This window comes from Grampus griseus (assembly GCF_964374135.1).
Source record: "Grampus griseus genome assembly, chromosome: 8".
Lineage (NCBI taxonomy): Eukaryota > Metazoa > Chordata > Mammalia > Artiodactyla > Delphinidae > Grampus > Grampus griseus.
The window spans coordinates 105,756,781-105,774,293 of NC_139002.1; the positions used below are offsets into that span (position 1 = coordinate 105,756,781).

A 17,513-nucleotide genomic window follows, 5' to 3' on the forward strand; every position below is an offset into this window, starting at 1 on the left:
AACCTGCTGGTCTCACTGGGCAGGTGGTGCTCAGTGCCACATGCCACGGAGCATAGGCGTTTGGTGCTGAGATTTCAAACTTTCCTGTAGAATAGCACACTGCGCACTGAAAGAAGTAATATTTCTTATCCATTAGTATATTCCAGAAAGCTGCGTTTATTTTTTTAAGCCAAAGAATTGTGTTCATCTTTCTTTGCTGCTAAAAGGATATAAATTTGGGGGGTTATATTTTTCTTCAAGTATTTAATTAAAGAAATTTTTCCTTGTCAGAACTTTAATTACATTTCCCTACACAAAGTAATGTGTATTTTGTTTGTGGTATTGTTAAGTAAAGCCTGGAAGGGTAAAATACTCATGCTTGACATATGTTATTTCTTTGGACCCTGGCTTTTTATTCACTGTAGCTTATGGCCAGTGTTAATTTGTGTTATTTCTTAAGCAGTTTCTTCACTAACTTTATTTTATTATAAATTTGACTTCTGATGTGTTTTATAGTTAAAATTGTACTTCTTTCCTTTAGCGGCATTCAAATGCATCACAGTCACTTTGTGAAATTGTTCGCCTGAGCAGAGACCAGATGTTACAAATTCAGAACAGTACAGAACCAGACCCCCTGCTTGCCACTCTAGAAAAGTATGTTTGAAACTCTCTTCTTGTTCTTTTTTCATATTGATGCTATTTGATGTGCTTCCAGTGTAAGTACTTGGTAAGTGTTTCTTACGTGGGAATCCTGTCCCTGGAAAATAACCTGTGGATGGCTGAGAAGGCAGGAAAACCTGCTTATCTGATCTCAGCCAGTCGTGATGCCCATTGGAGACTTACAGGGTAAGAATGTAAATAAATGACATTTATATGTAGACTTTGAACTTTTCAATAATTGTAAACTAAGTTCTATAAAACTATCATGGATGGGGCAGTGACATCATAACTGCTGTCACTGCCTCCATGGTGTTTGGGGAAGATAGGTATATGAAGTAATTTGACCCATCTTAGTCAGTGATTTTTTCTTTTTTTAAACTTTTTGGCCATGCCGCGTGGCTTGCGGGATCTTAGTTCCCCGACCAGAGATTAAACCCGCACCATCAGCAGTGAAAGGGCCAAGTCCTGACCACTGGACCACCAGGGAATTCCCAGTCAGTGATTTTTAATCAGAAGTTCTTCTTAGGATCCACTGTACCTTGGCAGCTGACTGGGGTAACCTGACCAGACCTGATTCGAAGGCTTATACATCTTGTATGTTTTGTTTCTTTATATTGCTTCTGCCCTTATTTTTAGATAATTCCTAATGAACAGACATCTCATGTGTTTCAGGTGGAAGACAGCTTGGGGGTGGTGTAGTGTTTTGAAATCTGCGAATGGCCAACCTACCATACTGGTATTTGTAGATTCATACATTTTCAGGAAGAGTATGGGCATACGTTTGCCTGCATCCCTACAACTGAACGTTATTTTAGTAAACAAAAATAAGGCATTTCCCCACTTTGGATGAGTAACTGGAAAGAGTGCCTACAGTTAGCGTTGTTATGTACGAATGGCAGTCTCGCATCAGTTTACTGCTACTGTTGTTCTTCTTAATGACTTTGTTGGAATTCTTTAGTCCTCCTGTATATTGAGACTCGTTTGCATCTTTTGGCCGGGAAGACCCTTTTATTAAACTAAGACATTTGTGTGTATTGTTTACTTGGCAAGTGTGAGACAAACAAGGAACAAATTAGAGACAAGATATCTTGTTTTAAACTCTGTATTCTGAGAAATAAAGTTGTATTTTCCCAGTGTGCATTGTAGAATCGGAAGGAATTGACTAGTTCTCTCAAGTAGCAAGACAAGAGATTATCAGCTTCTGAGTAAAATGTCATCTTACCTGCCCCATTTCAGTTATTCTTGGGCATTATGGCATATGTACTCCTTTTATAATATACAATACCGATAATTGTAGTAGAAATAGGTTGAACCATGTAAAAATTAACTTACTCAAGGTTAAAAAATGTTGACTGACAGTAATTTCATATGGTTCATGACTGCACTGTCCAATAGAAATATAATAAAAGTCACATGTAATTTAAAAATTCTAGTAGCCATATTAAAGTAAAAAAATAGGTGAAATTAATTTTTATGTTTTATTTAATAGGTACAAAATAATATTTCAACATATGTTCATTTAAAAAATTATTAATGAGTGAGTCTACATTCTTTACTTTGTGCAAAGTTTTGGAAATCCAGTGCGTAGTTTACACTTAGAGCAGGCCAGTTCAGACTAGTTACCTTTTGAGCGTTCTGTGGCCACAGGTGGTGCTTGGCTCCCTTCCTGGACTGTGCAGGTTCACCCCGAGTGTCAGGCTGGTCAGTAGTAATCACTGAGTTCTTCTGTGCCAGCCCTCTCTTCACTCAACTCTATTTGGACTAAACGTGGGATCTAGCTATTGGAGCCTCTGTGTGCACTAGCTAATATATTTCAGACTGTGTTTTTAGACCTGGATCAGGCAACTGTACTTTGATGCAGAGAGGTACATAATCAACATCATTAAATGTTAGTCAGAGTAAATTTCTTCAACTACATGGTCCTAAAGAGTCAGGGGCTCCATGGTGTCCCTGAGTTAAACCTTCACTGCACTGAGCATCGGGGAGACTTAACTCTATAACAGTGCTTCCCACACTCTTCTTGAGGATGAGAACCAACCCTTTTTAATATCAGACGTGTTCCCACATTATAGTCGTTCTCTTTAGTATCTGTTGATTGAGGAAGTACACAGTGACCAAAGGCTCCTGTGAGCTTAGTAAGCTTTTATTAATTTTAACAGTATCTGTGTATATTTTATATATTGTTATATATCTGTATGTATTTGATTATCACCTAATACTATATAGCAGTGTTGTGTTATAAGCCAGTCTACTCGGTATACAGGCTAACCCCCACATAAACACCGTATGTGTAACTGGAAGTGTAGGTTAGCACTGCAGGAAAAATTGGAAATGAGCTAAGGTTAAAGAGAATGGTCAAGGTGGGTAGGGATACCAAAAGGCCTCTAAGAAAGTGGACCGAGGTGTTAGGTAGTGAGTGTTAGCTTGGGAAACAATCTGAGCTTAAATTGAATGTATTTAATTTAGTAGCTCTGTTGTGGGAAAATCTGAAGTTCCAGAATTCCTTTAAAACTAGTTGTGTTAGGGAGGGTTGGACCAGGCAGCTCCTAATTCTTGATACTAATGAGCTTACAGTGGGTCGGCCTCTGGGCCGGGTTGAGCCCAGTTATTTTTATAGATGCGAGTCTTTAGCTGCCCACACAAAAACAAAACAAAACAGAAGTGCGCCATCGTCTCAAAGGCCTGGGTGAAGAACCTGGCTGGCCTCGTGCGTAACACAGCTCACATAATGAACTTTATTGGTGTTCGTCTAAGAACTCCATTTTTTTTTTTGTGGTACGCGGGCCTCTCTCTGTTGTGGCCTCTCCCGTTGCGGAGCACAGGCTCCGGACGCGCAGGCTCAGCGGCCATGGCTCACGGGCCCATCCACTCCGCGGCATGTGGGATCTTCCCAGACCGGGGCACGAACCCGCGCCCCCTGCATCGACAGGCGGACTCTCAACCACTGCGCCACCAGGGAAGCCCAAGAACTCCATTTTTTAAAAAGTGGAAGTGAATATGTCTTCTCATTTGTAAATAAATGCCTTATTATTTAAAGAATATGAAGGCATTCTTTTTATCCTGTTTAATAAGCTCAGTTCTTCAGTTTATGATTTCTTCTGTATTTGGTGATATTTGTATGTTTAGCTAAGACTCAGAATATGGCTCAGCTGCTGTGTTGCATCTTGACCGTCACATTTTTGCTGGTTATTATCTCATTTTTGTCCATTAGTAGAACACTGTCCATGGGTATGGTAGACTTCCAATTTGATGCAGCCATGAAAGAGTGAGAACCTCTTTGTTAGCCACTCCCTTCAGGCGTCAGGGTTTATGAAAGGTGATATTGCTCTCTGGAAAGTTAGACACTACAGCTGAATGAGAAGGTGGACATCTACAGTTGGATGCCCTGTCGGTACCCCTCTACCTGGGGTGAGGCTGCTATTTGAAGAATATACGTATTTACAGAAAAGCAGTCTGTTTTCCAGAGCTCAGTTCCAAGTTTAATAGTTACTCTGTAGACTGCTGTGTGTTTAGTGACTTTTACAGTACTGTTTTGGGTAGAGATCTCACAAGCAATTCTAGTGCTGGTCTGAGAGTACTTGAAAGCTACTTCCTGCAAGGGGATCCTCTGAAGTTAGGTTAGATACCAGTTTTATTTGCTTCCCCCAAAGAGAAAGAGATTCTCTCCTACTTGCTGCCCTAACCTGGCAAAGGAACTGGTGTTAGTAGCCAGTGAGCACAGCTGTACCTTGGGGTGACTAGTGTGTCTGCCAGGTGGGCACCAGGGACAACACAGCTGTCCCTCTCATTGCTAAGGTGATTCCATTTCTTAATCCCCATGGGTTCTAAAAATTACTGAGATCCTAAGAAACAGGTTTTCCTTGAGAACATCCGTATAAATTTATTCACCTAACAGGTTACCCTTGTATTCTACATTAATTGTGACCTTGTATACATGTATGGGGGGGTGTCATGGGAAGAGCCTGTGGAGAATACTTTTGGGGCAGTAGTTCAGTCACACCCATTTCACTGCTACCACATTATTTTGGTTTACCAAATTTTAGTTGTAGAGTACAGTGCAGCAAGTGATGTTATCTTGTATCTGTTTTAGATCTTTGTTAATTATACATGAATGCCTTTGTGGGAAAACATTTATGGTTTCTTTTGTAAAAAGTCCCCTCCTTCTGTGGGGCTGAAGGGTTCTGAGTCTTTTTACCGCCCGTCCCCACCATCTGAGTAGGAGGTGACTTCCAGTCGTGAGGTGTTTGTTGGCTTTCAACAAGATTGGCAAAGGCAAGCAGGGCCCAGATGACTTTGCTGAGGGGAGGGGATAGGAATATATATATACACATACGTCTGTGTTACGTTTATGATAAGCAAGATCGCTGGCCTTCCTTACAGATATATGAAACATAAAGTATTGTCAATAAATGCGCACGAGTGAGGTTGGACTCTTCCATACTTGGCGTACTGATACCATGATCTTTCTCCGAAGTTGTTTGTGTTAAACAGTGTTACAATTGGTGCTTGACTATTGATTTGTTTTCCTAGGCAAGAAATCATAGAGCAGCTCCTATCAAATATTTTCCACAAGGAGAAGAATGAATCGGCCATAGTCAGCGCAGTCCAGATATTGTTGGCTTTACTTGAGACACGGCGACCAACGTAAGTTTTCCTTTCTATCTTGCGAAATGAGCCATTTGGTTTTGCTTTTAGAATTTTTAAAAGCTGAGAGTTAAGTTGTTGGTTGATCGCTACAGTATCATGCCCGTGAATTTCAGGTGTTGAATCTTTTTCTACTATATAAATAGTTTTATATGAATGGGATGCATAGATGCAGTTGAACTATATGGTTTGGTAAGCACTATTGGCAATATGTGGATTCTAGTCATTTGGGGTATTGTAGTAGTTACCAGAATGCTTCTATAATAAGTCAAACCCATACAGAATGGCTCAAACACAAGAGAAGCTTATTTCTTGCTTATGAAAATTGAAAATAGGTGTTCCTGGTTTGTATGCAGCTCTCCTCCAAGTGGCAGTTCAGGGCTCTTTCCATCTTGTGATTCTGTCCAGTGCTTGCTAACTTGAGGCTTTGGGTTGTTTTTTTCCGGGGTTTCACATATGAGGCAACTACAGTTCATTAGGCTGTTTAAAAATGGACGGGCAGGTGGCTTGAGGCCTTAAGGAAAACTTTGTGCTGTGTGTTTCAGAATCAGAAATATAGTCTTGTTTTCCCTATGTATGTGCCTCTGGACAAGTCAATTAATATTTGTCATATTATTCTTTTTTTTCTTTTTTTCTTTTTTTCTTTTTTTTTTTTTGCTGTACGCGGGCCTCTCACTGTTGTGGTGTCTCCCGTTGCGGAGCACAGGCTCCGGATGCGCAGGCTCAGCGGCCATGGCTCACGGGCCCAGCCACTCCGTGGCATGTGGGATCTTCCTGGACCGGGGCACGAACCCGCGTCCCCTGCATCGGCAGGCCGACTCTAAACCGCTGCGCCACCAGGGAAGCCCTGTCATATTATTCTTTACAGTTTATACCCAAAGCTAATTTACTTATTAATTGTCAGAGTTTTCCTAATTGTTCTCTGGAGAATGAGAATTTGAAGAGGTATGTATGTGTTTGCATTCTGGGAACATGTGGTTTAGAGATTAGAATTTGTATTTTCTTACCCACTATTGGATCCATCCAGTAAAGCAGAGGGCATGAAGAGGAGGAGAGACACGGTCTGCTGTCAGCATATGAAAATTTAGCCATCCAGCGTTTCTGGATTTAGTTTGTGATGTCATTTTGGTTTCCAGCAAAATAGTAAACACAGCCTTACCAATCCCTGCTTCCCAAAGTCTTCATCTCTATTTATGGTTCTTTAATCTCTGGTTAGTGATAATGGAAGGGCAGTGTGGCAGCACTGCTTCAGCTCTGTTGTCATTTGGAGTTGTATCTGCAGTTTTGACTTTGCCTGTGTCTTCCCTGGTAAATCATATTTTAAATAGCGTAACCAGTAACTTAAGGTATTAATCAGGTGATACAGGACTGTTATCTTGCTACTCATGCTGCAAGGCAGTTGCATCATCTCTCAAAATGGTTTAAAAGCACATGAGCTGGTGCTGCGAGATTTATATTGACAACTCTGTCTTGAGAATGGAGACGATACAGTAATAAATGACAGGAAGGAATTTCTGATCAGAAGGAACTTATCCTCAGACCACAAAGGTTTATCAAATACTAAGCACGATTAACTTTAAAGAGGGGCAGGTGGAGGGATGGTGGACAACTGAGATCTTAGCCTTATCCTTATGTGATTTCTGAATCCCTAGGATAAAGGATAAATCTTAAAAATATTTGGACAAGAAAAAAGTGGGTTAACTACAAAGCAAATCACGTTGCCAGACATGTCATTTGTAAAGCTAACTAAACACTGAAAAACAGGGGGCAGGATTGTGACCCTGAAGCACTTTTGTTGCTGTGTGAGGGCAGGAGGCATTTTCAAGCATATGGACCTCAGTGTCCCATCCGTGTCCTGTACCTGGGCCAGATTACTCGAAGATGGACTTTACCGAAGCCAAGCAGAAAAATAAGGTAGAATAAAGAACTTAAGATAAGGAAATATGTTGGTGAAAGTAATGATAAATGAAACAGATAGGAATGTGACAATTCATATGACTATGAAAGTTATGTTAAGAATGAATAATTGAATAAGTCAAATGTTGAAAAAAAACCCCCAATAAATTCCAGATTATTTTAATAAAACTCAAGAAGTAATGAGAGGGCTTCCCTGGTGGCGCAGTGGTTGAGTCTGCCTGCCAGTGCAGGGGACACGGGTTTGTGCCCCGGTCCGGGAAAGAAAGGAGAGAAAGGGTAAGTTAGTGCACAATATAATTCTTATCTTCTACTGAGGAACTGAGGTACTTTGATACACAGTTTCATTTTTCATCTTAAAAAAATGATAGTTCCAATGTCTTTTTTATAAACGTAGAATAATAGTAGGTTATGTAACGCCCAAAGCACCTCAGGTGCAGGGAGAGCAAGGACACTCTGAGAACTACAGACTCAGGACTTTGCACATACCTGCGAGCCCTGCTCAGGAAGTACTGGAGGCCGGGTAAGAGCCCTGAGAAGGCCTCCCTTGCAGAGTAGGGCTGCGGAGTGCAGCAGCAGGGTCCTTCTCCATTCCCGCCCCTGCTGAATAAAACCCTGAAGCCACTGGCGAAAGGGCAGCAAACCCTGTAACCCTAAAGACTCGATGAGGAGGAAGGGACCAGGAAAATGTCTCTGCCCCACAGGACAAGCAGGGACACTTTTCAGGGCCCAGGCTATTAGAGAGCCCCTACCACTGAGGTAAGGGCAGGATCACCGAGAGGGCCCCACCCCTGAGGTCCATGAGCACTTCCGCTGCCTGAGACTGAGGCTGAACCAGAACAACAGAGCGGTCCTCCCCACCAGGCCACCACACATCGAGTGACGAGAGCAGCGTGCTGGCGGAGGGAAGGCTGCAGTGTGGAAGGAGGCCCTCAGCACAGGAGCAGGCTTGAAGGGAAGAACCTCAGCCAGGGGCAGAGCAGAAGTTGAGAAAACCTTGGCAATCCATCCCTAACTATAAATACAAAGTGACTTGAGACACATTTAAAGTCTTCAGTGTGCCGAGAGAAGTCAGTCATAGGAACAACAAAGCCCAAACCTAACTCAGCTGCTGACTATAAATTGATCCAGAAACCCCACACTAAAGACCTAGAAAAAAAGGGGTGTATCCATTGCAAATACTAGTTATATCAGTCTCTGTTGTCTTACACAGCATGTCCACATCACAGCTAAAAAATTGCAAGACAAAGAAGCAAGATAAAAAGAACCCAAACAAACTGAACTCTCAAGAGAAAAAGCAGTCAGGAGAACTAGATTCAAAAATGTTGGAACAATCTGGTAGGGAATTTAAGATAACTATGATTAATGTGTTAAAGGCTTGTGGGAAAAGTGAGCAATATGTGAACAGATGGAGAATTTTAACAGATATGGAAGATCATACACAAATGCTAGAAATGAAAACTACAACAGAAATTGAAGAATGCCTTTGGGCTCATTTGTGAACTTTGACATAGTTGAGGAGAGGATCAGTGCAGGACACTAGAAGTTACCGGTACTGAAATATGAAGAGTTAAACCAGGAAGACAGTTGCTTTGTGAGGCCTAGAAGTCATGAAGCATCTCCAGGAACAAGTAACCGTGTGCCCAGATCTCAGTTTCTCATGCCATCCTCCAGTAAAGGAACCAGGGCTTCATGGAGAAGTGGCTGGTTCTGCAGCTGGGCTAAGAAGTATACAAGATGAATGTGGAGCATCCTGTGGTGCAGACAGTAAGGACGCGCTCCGAGAGAAAACCCACAGCACCGGGTGTGTGAGAGGGGCACGGGCCAACTAAAAGCTCCCAGTGGCCAGAGCTGGCAACACGTGCACAATAAAATAAGACAGTATTGTTTTATAACACAAAGTATAAAATACCCATGGGTCCATACTGATATAAATAAGTGACTGAATAAGTAAAAGAGGGTGAAGAGACAAACCTCCCCTGTGGGAGAATTCCAAATAGTTCATAATCCCTTCTCAAGGAGGAAGAAAAAGACTGTCCGTTCTTGACGTGTAGACTGCACCTCATGACTTCCTTCTAAAAAGTGCAGTATGAAGAGAGAATAAAATGAGAACTTGACAGTTACTCTGTCAAGTTTGACAGAGAAATCTGACCAGCACTTCCTCAGCCATATAATCAAAGTCAGCAGCCAGCACTGTTGTGTTGATAGTATGTAATGAAAATGTCATTTTACTTGTGTGTTCTTCCTCTCAAAGACCCATGATCATGAGAAAAATGTTAAGACCAGACCCCAAATGAGGGACATTTGCAAAGTACCTGACCAGGAAAGTCTGAGTAACTATCACAGCCAAGAGGAGGCTAAGGACACTTGAAAGCTAAATATAGTGTGGTGTCCTCGGTGGATTCTGGGTCAGAGAAACAACTGTAGGCAAAAACCAAGGAAATCTGAATAAAGTATGGATTTTACGTGTGAGTACTGGTTCATTAATTTTGACAAATGAAAGATAATAACGGGAAACTGGGTATGGGTCACATGGGAACTCTGTGCTATTTTTGCAATTTTTTTGTAAACCTAAAACAGAAGTTCTAACAGAAATGGACATAACGTTTAGACAGAAATCAGTAAGAAGCACAGTACTGGCAATTCAGTGGACCTAATTGACGACACCAAGTGCTGGCAGGACTGCAGGGCAGCAGGAAATCTCATTTGTTGCCGGTGGAAATGCAAAATGGTGCAGCCACTTTGGAAGACAGTCTGGTAGTTTCTTAGAAAACTAAACATACTTTTACCATACAGTCCAGCAGTTGTGCTCCTTCATATTTACCCAGAGGAGTTGAAGACTTAGGTTCACACAAAAACCTGCACACAGTTGTTCAGCAGCTTTATCCACACTTGGCAAAGCTTGGAAGCAGCCAGGAGGTCCTCAGTAGGTGAGTGGATAAATAAACCGTAGTTCATCCAGACGGTGGAATATTATTCAGCACTAAAAAGAATGTGCCCTCATGCCATGAAAAGACATGGAGGGACCTTAAATGCAAATGAAAAAGAAAGAAGTGAGGGCGTCCCTGGGGGCGCAGTGGCTGAGAGTCCGCCTGCCGATGCAGGGGACGTGGGTTCGTGCCCCGGTCCAGGAGGATCCCACATGCCGAGGAGCGGCTGGGCCCGTGAGCCATGGCCGCTGAGCCTGCGCGTCCGGAGCCTGTGCTCCGCGGCGGGAGAGGCCACAACAGTGAGAGGCCCGTGTACCGCAAAAAAAAAAAAAAAGAAAGAAAGAAAGGAAGAAGTGAAAGAAGCCAGTCTGAAAAGGCTACATACATTCTGGAAAATGTCATATTTTACTGTGGAGACAGTAAAAAGATCACGGTTGCCAGGGGTTGGCAAGGGGAGTGAAATGAATAGGTGGAGCACAGGGGACCGTTAGGGCAGTGAAAATGCTCTGTATAATATCATAGTGACCAATACATGTCATTATTTGTCCAAACCCATTAGAGTGAACCATAATGTAAGCTGGGTTCTGGGTGGTGATGATGTGTCAGTGTAGGTTCATGGATTGTAATAAACATACTCTGGTAGAGGATGTTGATAATGGGGAGGCTGTGCGTTTGTGGGGGCAGAGGGTATATGGGAGTCTCTGTACCTTCCCCTCCATTTTGCTGTGAACTTAAAACTGCTTCACAAAAATAGCTTTAATAAATATCAACCAGTATAACTGATACCAACAGACTAAAGAAGTAAAACCATGTGATCATTTCATTACATTCTTGTATGATAAAACCTCTCTGCAAATTAGGAATAGAAGGGAACTTGGAAGCTGAAAAACAAAAAGAAAACCCATAGCTACCATCATTCTTAATGGGCAAAGACTGAAATCATAGCCCCTAAAATCAAGGACCATGGCAAGAATATTTCCCGTCACCAGTTCTATTCAGCCTCATGCTACAGGCCCTAGCGGTGCAGTGAGGCAGGAAAGAAAGAAAAGGCATCCAGATTGGGGACTAGGATGTGGACATACGTTTTGTGGGGGGACCATTCAGCCCACTGAACAGCTGAACCAAACAAACAGAGCCAGTGCTGGTGACAGTGAAGCCTCACACTCTCCGACTGGGATGTTAAGTCATGCTGCCATCTCCTAAAAACACCTGGCAGTTTTTTAACAAACAGACCTTTATTGCAATATATTATCCAGCACTCTTAGATATTTACCCAAGAAAAGTGAAAATTGTGTCACACAGAAACTTGTAAGTGAATATTTGTGCCCTTTATTCATAATCATCCCAAACAGTAAATAAGCAAAGTTTCCTTAACTGGTGAGTGGTTGAGGGAGCTGCGTGGATGCAGATACCGTGCATCTGGACTGTAGATCTCTGTTCAGAGAGGAAGGGAACAGACTCCCGATGCCCCAAACAGCCATCACTTCTTGTGCCTTTCCAAGTCTGTGTTCCAGATTTCATGTATCTCTTCGGAATATCAGCACAGGTTTTGTTTTGGATTTGGCAGATTTTTACATATATTTGAAAGGATTAAAATGTGAGAAGCACCATGGATATTGATTGTAGTACCTGAGTCAAGGCAGGTACATAAATTGATGCTCACTAAGTATTTATTAGATGAACAAATAAAATGTATATGAATGATTAAGGAATTTTAGTATATGTTTTTGTATGGGTTTTTTTTTTTTTCACGTAAGTGGGGAAAAGCGGATCATTCTATAAATGTGGCTTAGAAGTGACTCGCCACTTGGGGAAAAAAATATCATGTCTATACCTGTTTTGCATAAAAATAAATTCCAGATGAGTTAAATGAAAAACACCAGAGGAAAAGTATGCAAATACTCATAGGATTATGGCATTGTAAAGAACTTTTAAGTATGGCTTCCTGGACAGAGACCATAGTGAAGAATGCTATATTTGGCCACATAAATTATTAAAACCCCTACACATTAAAAAGCACTACAATCAAAGCAAAAGGCCTTTACTCTACCTACTCCCCCTTTCTAGGAATTGAGTTTCTGAAGGCTGTTCCGTGTAGCTCTTAGAAATCACTTGCCCGTGTGAAATATTTTCAAGTAACAGCCCTAATAACCACTCTCTAGGTGTTAGCTGTGTCCGGCAGCGCCCTCAGTCCTTTGTCCTCATTAGCGTGGTCCCCACAGCAGTCCTGGGGTAACAGCCCTAATAACCACTCTCTAGGTGTTAGCTGTGTCCGGCAGCGCCCTCAGTCCTTTGTCCTCATTAGCGTGGTCCCCACAGCAGTCCTGGGGTAACAGCCCTAATAACCACTCTCTAGGTGTTAGCTGTGTCCGGCAGCGCCCTCAGTCCTTTGTCTACATTAGCGTGGTCCCCACAGCAGTCCTGGGAGGGACATGCTTCAGTGGTTCCCGTTTTCCATATTAGAACGAATTACTGGTGAGTGAAGGTCCAGGGTTCAGGCTCAGGCAGTCGTGCTCCAGCAGCTACATTGTTAAGCGCTAGTTTGCACTGACACACCACTCTCAGGTTTATCTTTTAATCTGAATTGTACACCCACATTTTTAGACCCCTCCCTCCTTATGTCCCCAAACTTTGAGAACCCCTGTGCTTTCTAAAACTGATTGGGATTTGGGAGTCTCATTCCACTCGTAATTGTTTTTCTAAAAGGAGTGGTTTATAGTGAGTATAGATGAAGCTTTATGCAGAAGAGTAAGTTAAGACTTTTAAATAGGAAGCAGTGTTGATTAGTCAAAAGAAACTGTATAGAACTAATACAGGCTTGTTTATTATTAACAGTCTTCCAGTGGCAGGCAGTGTGATGTGTCCTGTAATTCAGGGATCTCCTGCTGCTTTCCAGATTTTCTGGTTAGAGACCTGATATTAGTACAGTAGGTATAAGGAGTTAAAAGGTTTAGGAGAGAATGGGAAGAAATGGATATAATTTCTCACCCGACACTGTACATCTTTGGATTTCAGACCATGTTGGCTGATCCCTATCAAGGTTTTATTACACCCTCTTCCTATCCTTCCAGAAATTTTGATATAATCACTGTATATTCTATAGCTATTATGTATATCCCTATACGCTGATACGGAGCACCTTGAGTGATTTGTTCTGAAGTAATAAATAAAATTAACTTGCTTTGTTTCAAGATTTGAAGGCCATATAGAGATCTGCCCACCAGGCATGAGTCATTCAGCTTGTTCGGTCAACAAGAGCGTTCTAGAAGCCATCCGAGGAAGACTTGGATCTTTTCATGAACTCCTGCTTGAGCCACCCAAGGTAAGGCAGCTCTCTGAAGCCCGTTGGCCAGCCAGTAGCTAGATTTCAGCTGTTGTTAGAAAGCAGATGAACCTTGTGAGTTAAAGGACTGGCTGTGACTCCCATGTGCAAAGCATATTAGAAGGTACACGGGCAGTTGTTTTCATTGCTCTTGAGCTAGTTTTTAATTGGCTTTTATCGATATATAGCATCTAAATTGATGAATAGAATAGAATTAAAATTAAGTAAGTTACTCATCTGCTTAGGAAACTCAGCTTTTTGTTCTTCCTCTATATTCTGCATACTTACGTGCCAGTACAGTCGTTTTCCTCTCACAGCGTGTTATTGTCACATCTTTGAGGTAAAAGCTAACCTTTTAGGAACTAACCTTTGAAACTGAGCTGTCTTATTCAGAGTTGGAGCAGTGTAACCGCCTGATGAACAGGTATCTCATTTAAGAAGTAGTTGGCTGAATGTGACTTGGAGTGTTCGTTTTTCTGTCGGGAGCATCCATGTGCTAATCCAGAAATGACTGTTAATCAGGCAGCCACTGAAAGCACAGACAGCAGACAGCGAAGACCTCCAAAAGAGGGGTGTCCAGGGTCCATAGTGGTGTCCTTCCGTGACACCCCACCCCCTCGGGTTGACGCAGATCGAGCTTTAGGGGACAAGGCTCTTCCTTTTGGCATCTCTAGGGTGGAAGGCAGTTCCATGAGAGTTCTACCGCCTGCACTAGTTCTTACACTTTGGTTTTTCCTTCTGCCCTGCATCATTGCATCCAGCATCCCAGGCTCTGGAAAGTGTGTCTCTGTGACGTCTACGGTGCGAGTTACTGGGAAATTAGTAGACTAGTGTCTCCTTTCTAAAGTAGATGTTTTCTGTTTACGTAACCATCTTGTGGAGGGGGAGCTGGTGTTTAACTGTGGCGTCCTTTGTGCCAGACCTGGGAAGAAGAGGAGGGAGAGTAAGGAGAGGAGAAGGATTTGCTCAGGAGAAGAGAAGTGGAAGTTGGAGGGGAAGGAGGTCCTGTGAGAGGAGAGGGTGTGGCCAGGTTCCCCTGACCTGTGTCTCAGGTGCCACAGTCTTCTTTCTGGGTGGACAAAAAAGGCAGCCTCTAATATGGATTCTCACACTGGTACTCTTCTTGGGCCTAACTCGGAAGTAAGACAGTGTTTGGTTTGCCCTTCCTCTTGTTCACGGCTAGGAGTGAGTTCAGCTTGTGGCTGCTTTTTACTACATGATGTGGTGAGTGAGTAGGTCCGTGTTTATTAGAGCTGTGCCACAGGGAGTGAAACTGGGGGCCGTCCAGTTCCACTGGGCCTGGAGGAGCGCAGGCAGGGGGGCAGGGATCCCCTGTGGACGAGGACATGGAGAAGGGCATCCTCGCTTCGTTGTCACAGGTCATCATCCTTTCCTGCCAAACTTCTGAAGTTCCGGAATGTTCTGTGTCTGTCTTTTGTGATTTCAGAGAATAGAAACTCCCTTTTATGGACAAGAACAGGTTTGAGGTTGATCCTGTTTCAAGGTTGTGATCCAGAGGCAACTTCTGAGTTTGCACTTTTATCACAGATTTGGCAGCGATTGAGAACTGTGATCTAAAACCACTTGTAACTTTTCTTAGTTTCTTAGGTTTCTGGTCAGAATTGGAATATTGCACTTTTTTTTTCGTGGACTTCAGTAGCTTTCTGCTTCATTCCTGTGGTGTTTGCAATGTTGAAGGCAAGGGGGTACTTGACTTCTTATAAAATTTGTAGTCCAGGGAAATTACTTAATTGTTTTCCCTCATGTTCATTTCATCATATCTTAAAGATATCATCAGTAGGAGTTTTGGATTTTCCTTCAGGTGTAGAATTCAGGCCAAGTTGTTTGCAGGCTTAGTTTACCTAGCGTTGTATCTTAGTACATACTCCTACACCCTTTATTTGTTTACTGAACTGAATTTAATTGGAAAGCTTTTTCTTCCTCAGAAAAGTGTGATGAAGACTACGTGGGGCGTGCTGGACCCTCCCGTGGGGAACACCCGGTTGAATGTGATTAGGTTGATATCCAGCCTCCTCCAAACAAATACCAGCAGTATCAACGGGGACCTTATGGAGCTGAATAGCATTGGGGTCATATTGGTACGATATCCCCTGAAAGATGTCTTAATTTGCCCTTGATACTTTATGGATACATAACTGAAGGTAGAACCTCATAAATTTACAGTATGTGTCAATGACTTTCCTTGGTCCGAGTGTAAACAGTCTTTTATATAGTTTTCCCTTTGAGGTTATCATCAATTTTGAATGCTTTCAATTTTTCAGTAGTAATTTATTGTTGCCGTGCGTAAAGAACTGTATTAGAGAATTTGGAAGATGATTAAGACAGATGTTTCCCTTGAGAAGCTCAGTCTCGTATGGAGGATAGAGTGAGTGTAATCACCCTCTTCAGGGGATTGTATTAGCAATAAACGACTGGGGCTTACAGCATTATTTTCTCTTCATAATTAGCCAAGGGACAAGCTTTGATCTTCTTTCCACTGAGATAGTATACGAGGTCTCTGACACTGTCTTGATTTGAGTCTGAAAGACTGTTTCAATTTAGTGTGAGACTATCTTTTGATTTAGTCTGCTTCAGTGGAAGCAGAAGGGAATGTAAGGGAAAAAGAAGAGCCCAGGAATTACCTGGACTTCCCTGACCCCTGAGTTCCCCAGCTCCAAGGCCTGTGTTTGGGATCCATGGGCCTGGCCCCGGGGCCTCTGCTTGCTCTGTCCTGCCTCTGCACAGCACAGATGGGTTCCCAGGACCCACACTGTACACCCGCTGGCCACACTGTACACTGGGAGGAACTTGGCGTGTGTTTCAAAGGAGAGTCTGGGTGTTTGCTCTTTACATGAAAGGTATTGAATGTACACTTCATATACATTTCTCATGTGATCCTGGGCATGATTTTTCAGATCATGCCCAGATAGGGGATACATTCCATGGCTAGTAAGTGATGGAGCAGGATTTGAATTCACATCCAGTTTCAAACCCATGCATGCTCTATCAACCATTCCCTTTGTTCTTCCTGGTGTCACTGAGATAGATACTTCAGTTGTTTTTCAGCTTTGTGTTAAATGACATAGCAGTAGAAGGTGTAGAGAGCAGGAACATTTGGAGAAAGATGAGACGCTACAGGATTGCAGTTTCCTTGCCAGCATAACCCTTGCCCTCTGGGGACATAGTTTTTGCCCTACCCTCTGACAGGGTTATAACTTCCTAATCCTGTCTCTGGGCGTCTCACTGAAGTCATCAATCACTAGTCTTTCATCTTCCTAGTAGTAAGTTTACAGCTATTGTTAATTCATTCTGTTGTTAATCTTAGAGCTTCTTTTGAGTGATTAATATGATAAAACTCCTAAGTGGATCATTAATCATTATCTTTTCATTTTGAGATTAGATAACCAAGACTCAGCGATATCCTGAATACATACTTGATGCATTTGTGCTTTTTGGAATTGTCTTTTTTTGTGTGTGTGCTACTGTTACCTTTTCAGGTAATCTGGAAAACCCTTGCACCTCCAGGAGTTCCGCACGTCACCACCTCTCATACCTTTCTTATTTTGCTCAATCCACTGATAGTTCTATGAGTTTTGAATGCCCGAGTGGTTATTTTTTTTAAGGTGTGAGCACCTCAAAATTGGAGACCGTATTTTTGTCTGTCTCCCAGGTTGCACCTAGCACTGTGTGCTGCTCAAAAGTCATCAGTAAGCATTTGTTGAGGCAAAATGAAATTCTCATAAATTTCTTTGGAAATTTACTGAACTCTTAATATCTGTATTAGTCACGTTGAAAACAAAAAGACACTTTCTGTCTGAGAAATTTATTATTGTCTTTATGTGTTTATTGTTGGTCTCTGTTAGTTTCCGTGCAAATTCTGACATGTTAAATGAGCAAATACCATGCTATTTAGTCTATGAAGGCATTTTAAACTGCATTTAAAATAAAATGTGTTCCTTTTAATTTGGCCTATTATACTAGGAACACATCATTTTCACTTTATTAATTCATTATTTGGTGAATGTGTTGCGGTAGTGGCTTAAACATAGAGGAGACTGAATAAA

General features: G+C 42.2%; 1 protein-coding gene across 10 annotated transcripts in view; it reads left to right on the forward strand.

Moving 5' to 3' along the window:
* PPP6R3 (protein phosphatase 6 regulatory subunit 3) overlaps window positions 1-17,513 on the forward strand; it is a 125,634-nt gene that overhangs the window by 64,841 nt on the left and 43,280 nt on the right. For all 10 annotated transcript variants that reach the window (XM_082661334.1, XM_082661336.1, XM_082661333.1 and 7 more), the window contains 4 exons: window positions 521-633; window positions 5,170-5,283; window positions 13,320-13,449; window positions 15,396-15,548. In XM_082661334.1, coding sequence (XP_082517460.1) covers window positions 521-633; window positions 5,170-5,283; window positions 13,320-13,449; window positions 15,396-15,548 — 510 coding nt within the window. The remainder of the gene's footprint in view (window positions 1-520; window positions 634-5,169; window positions 5,284-13,319; window positions 13,450-15,395; window positions 15,549-17,513) is intronic.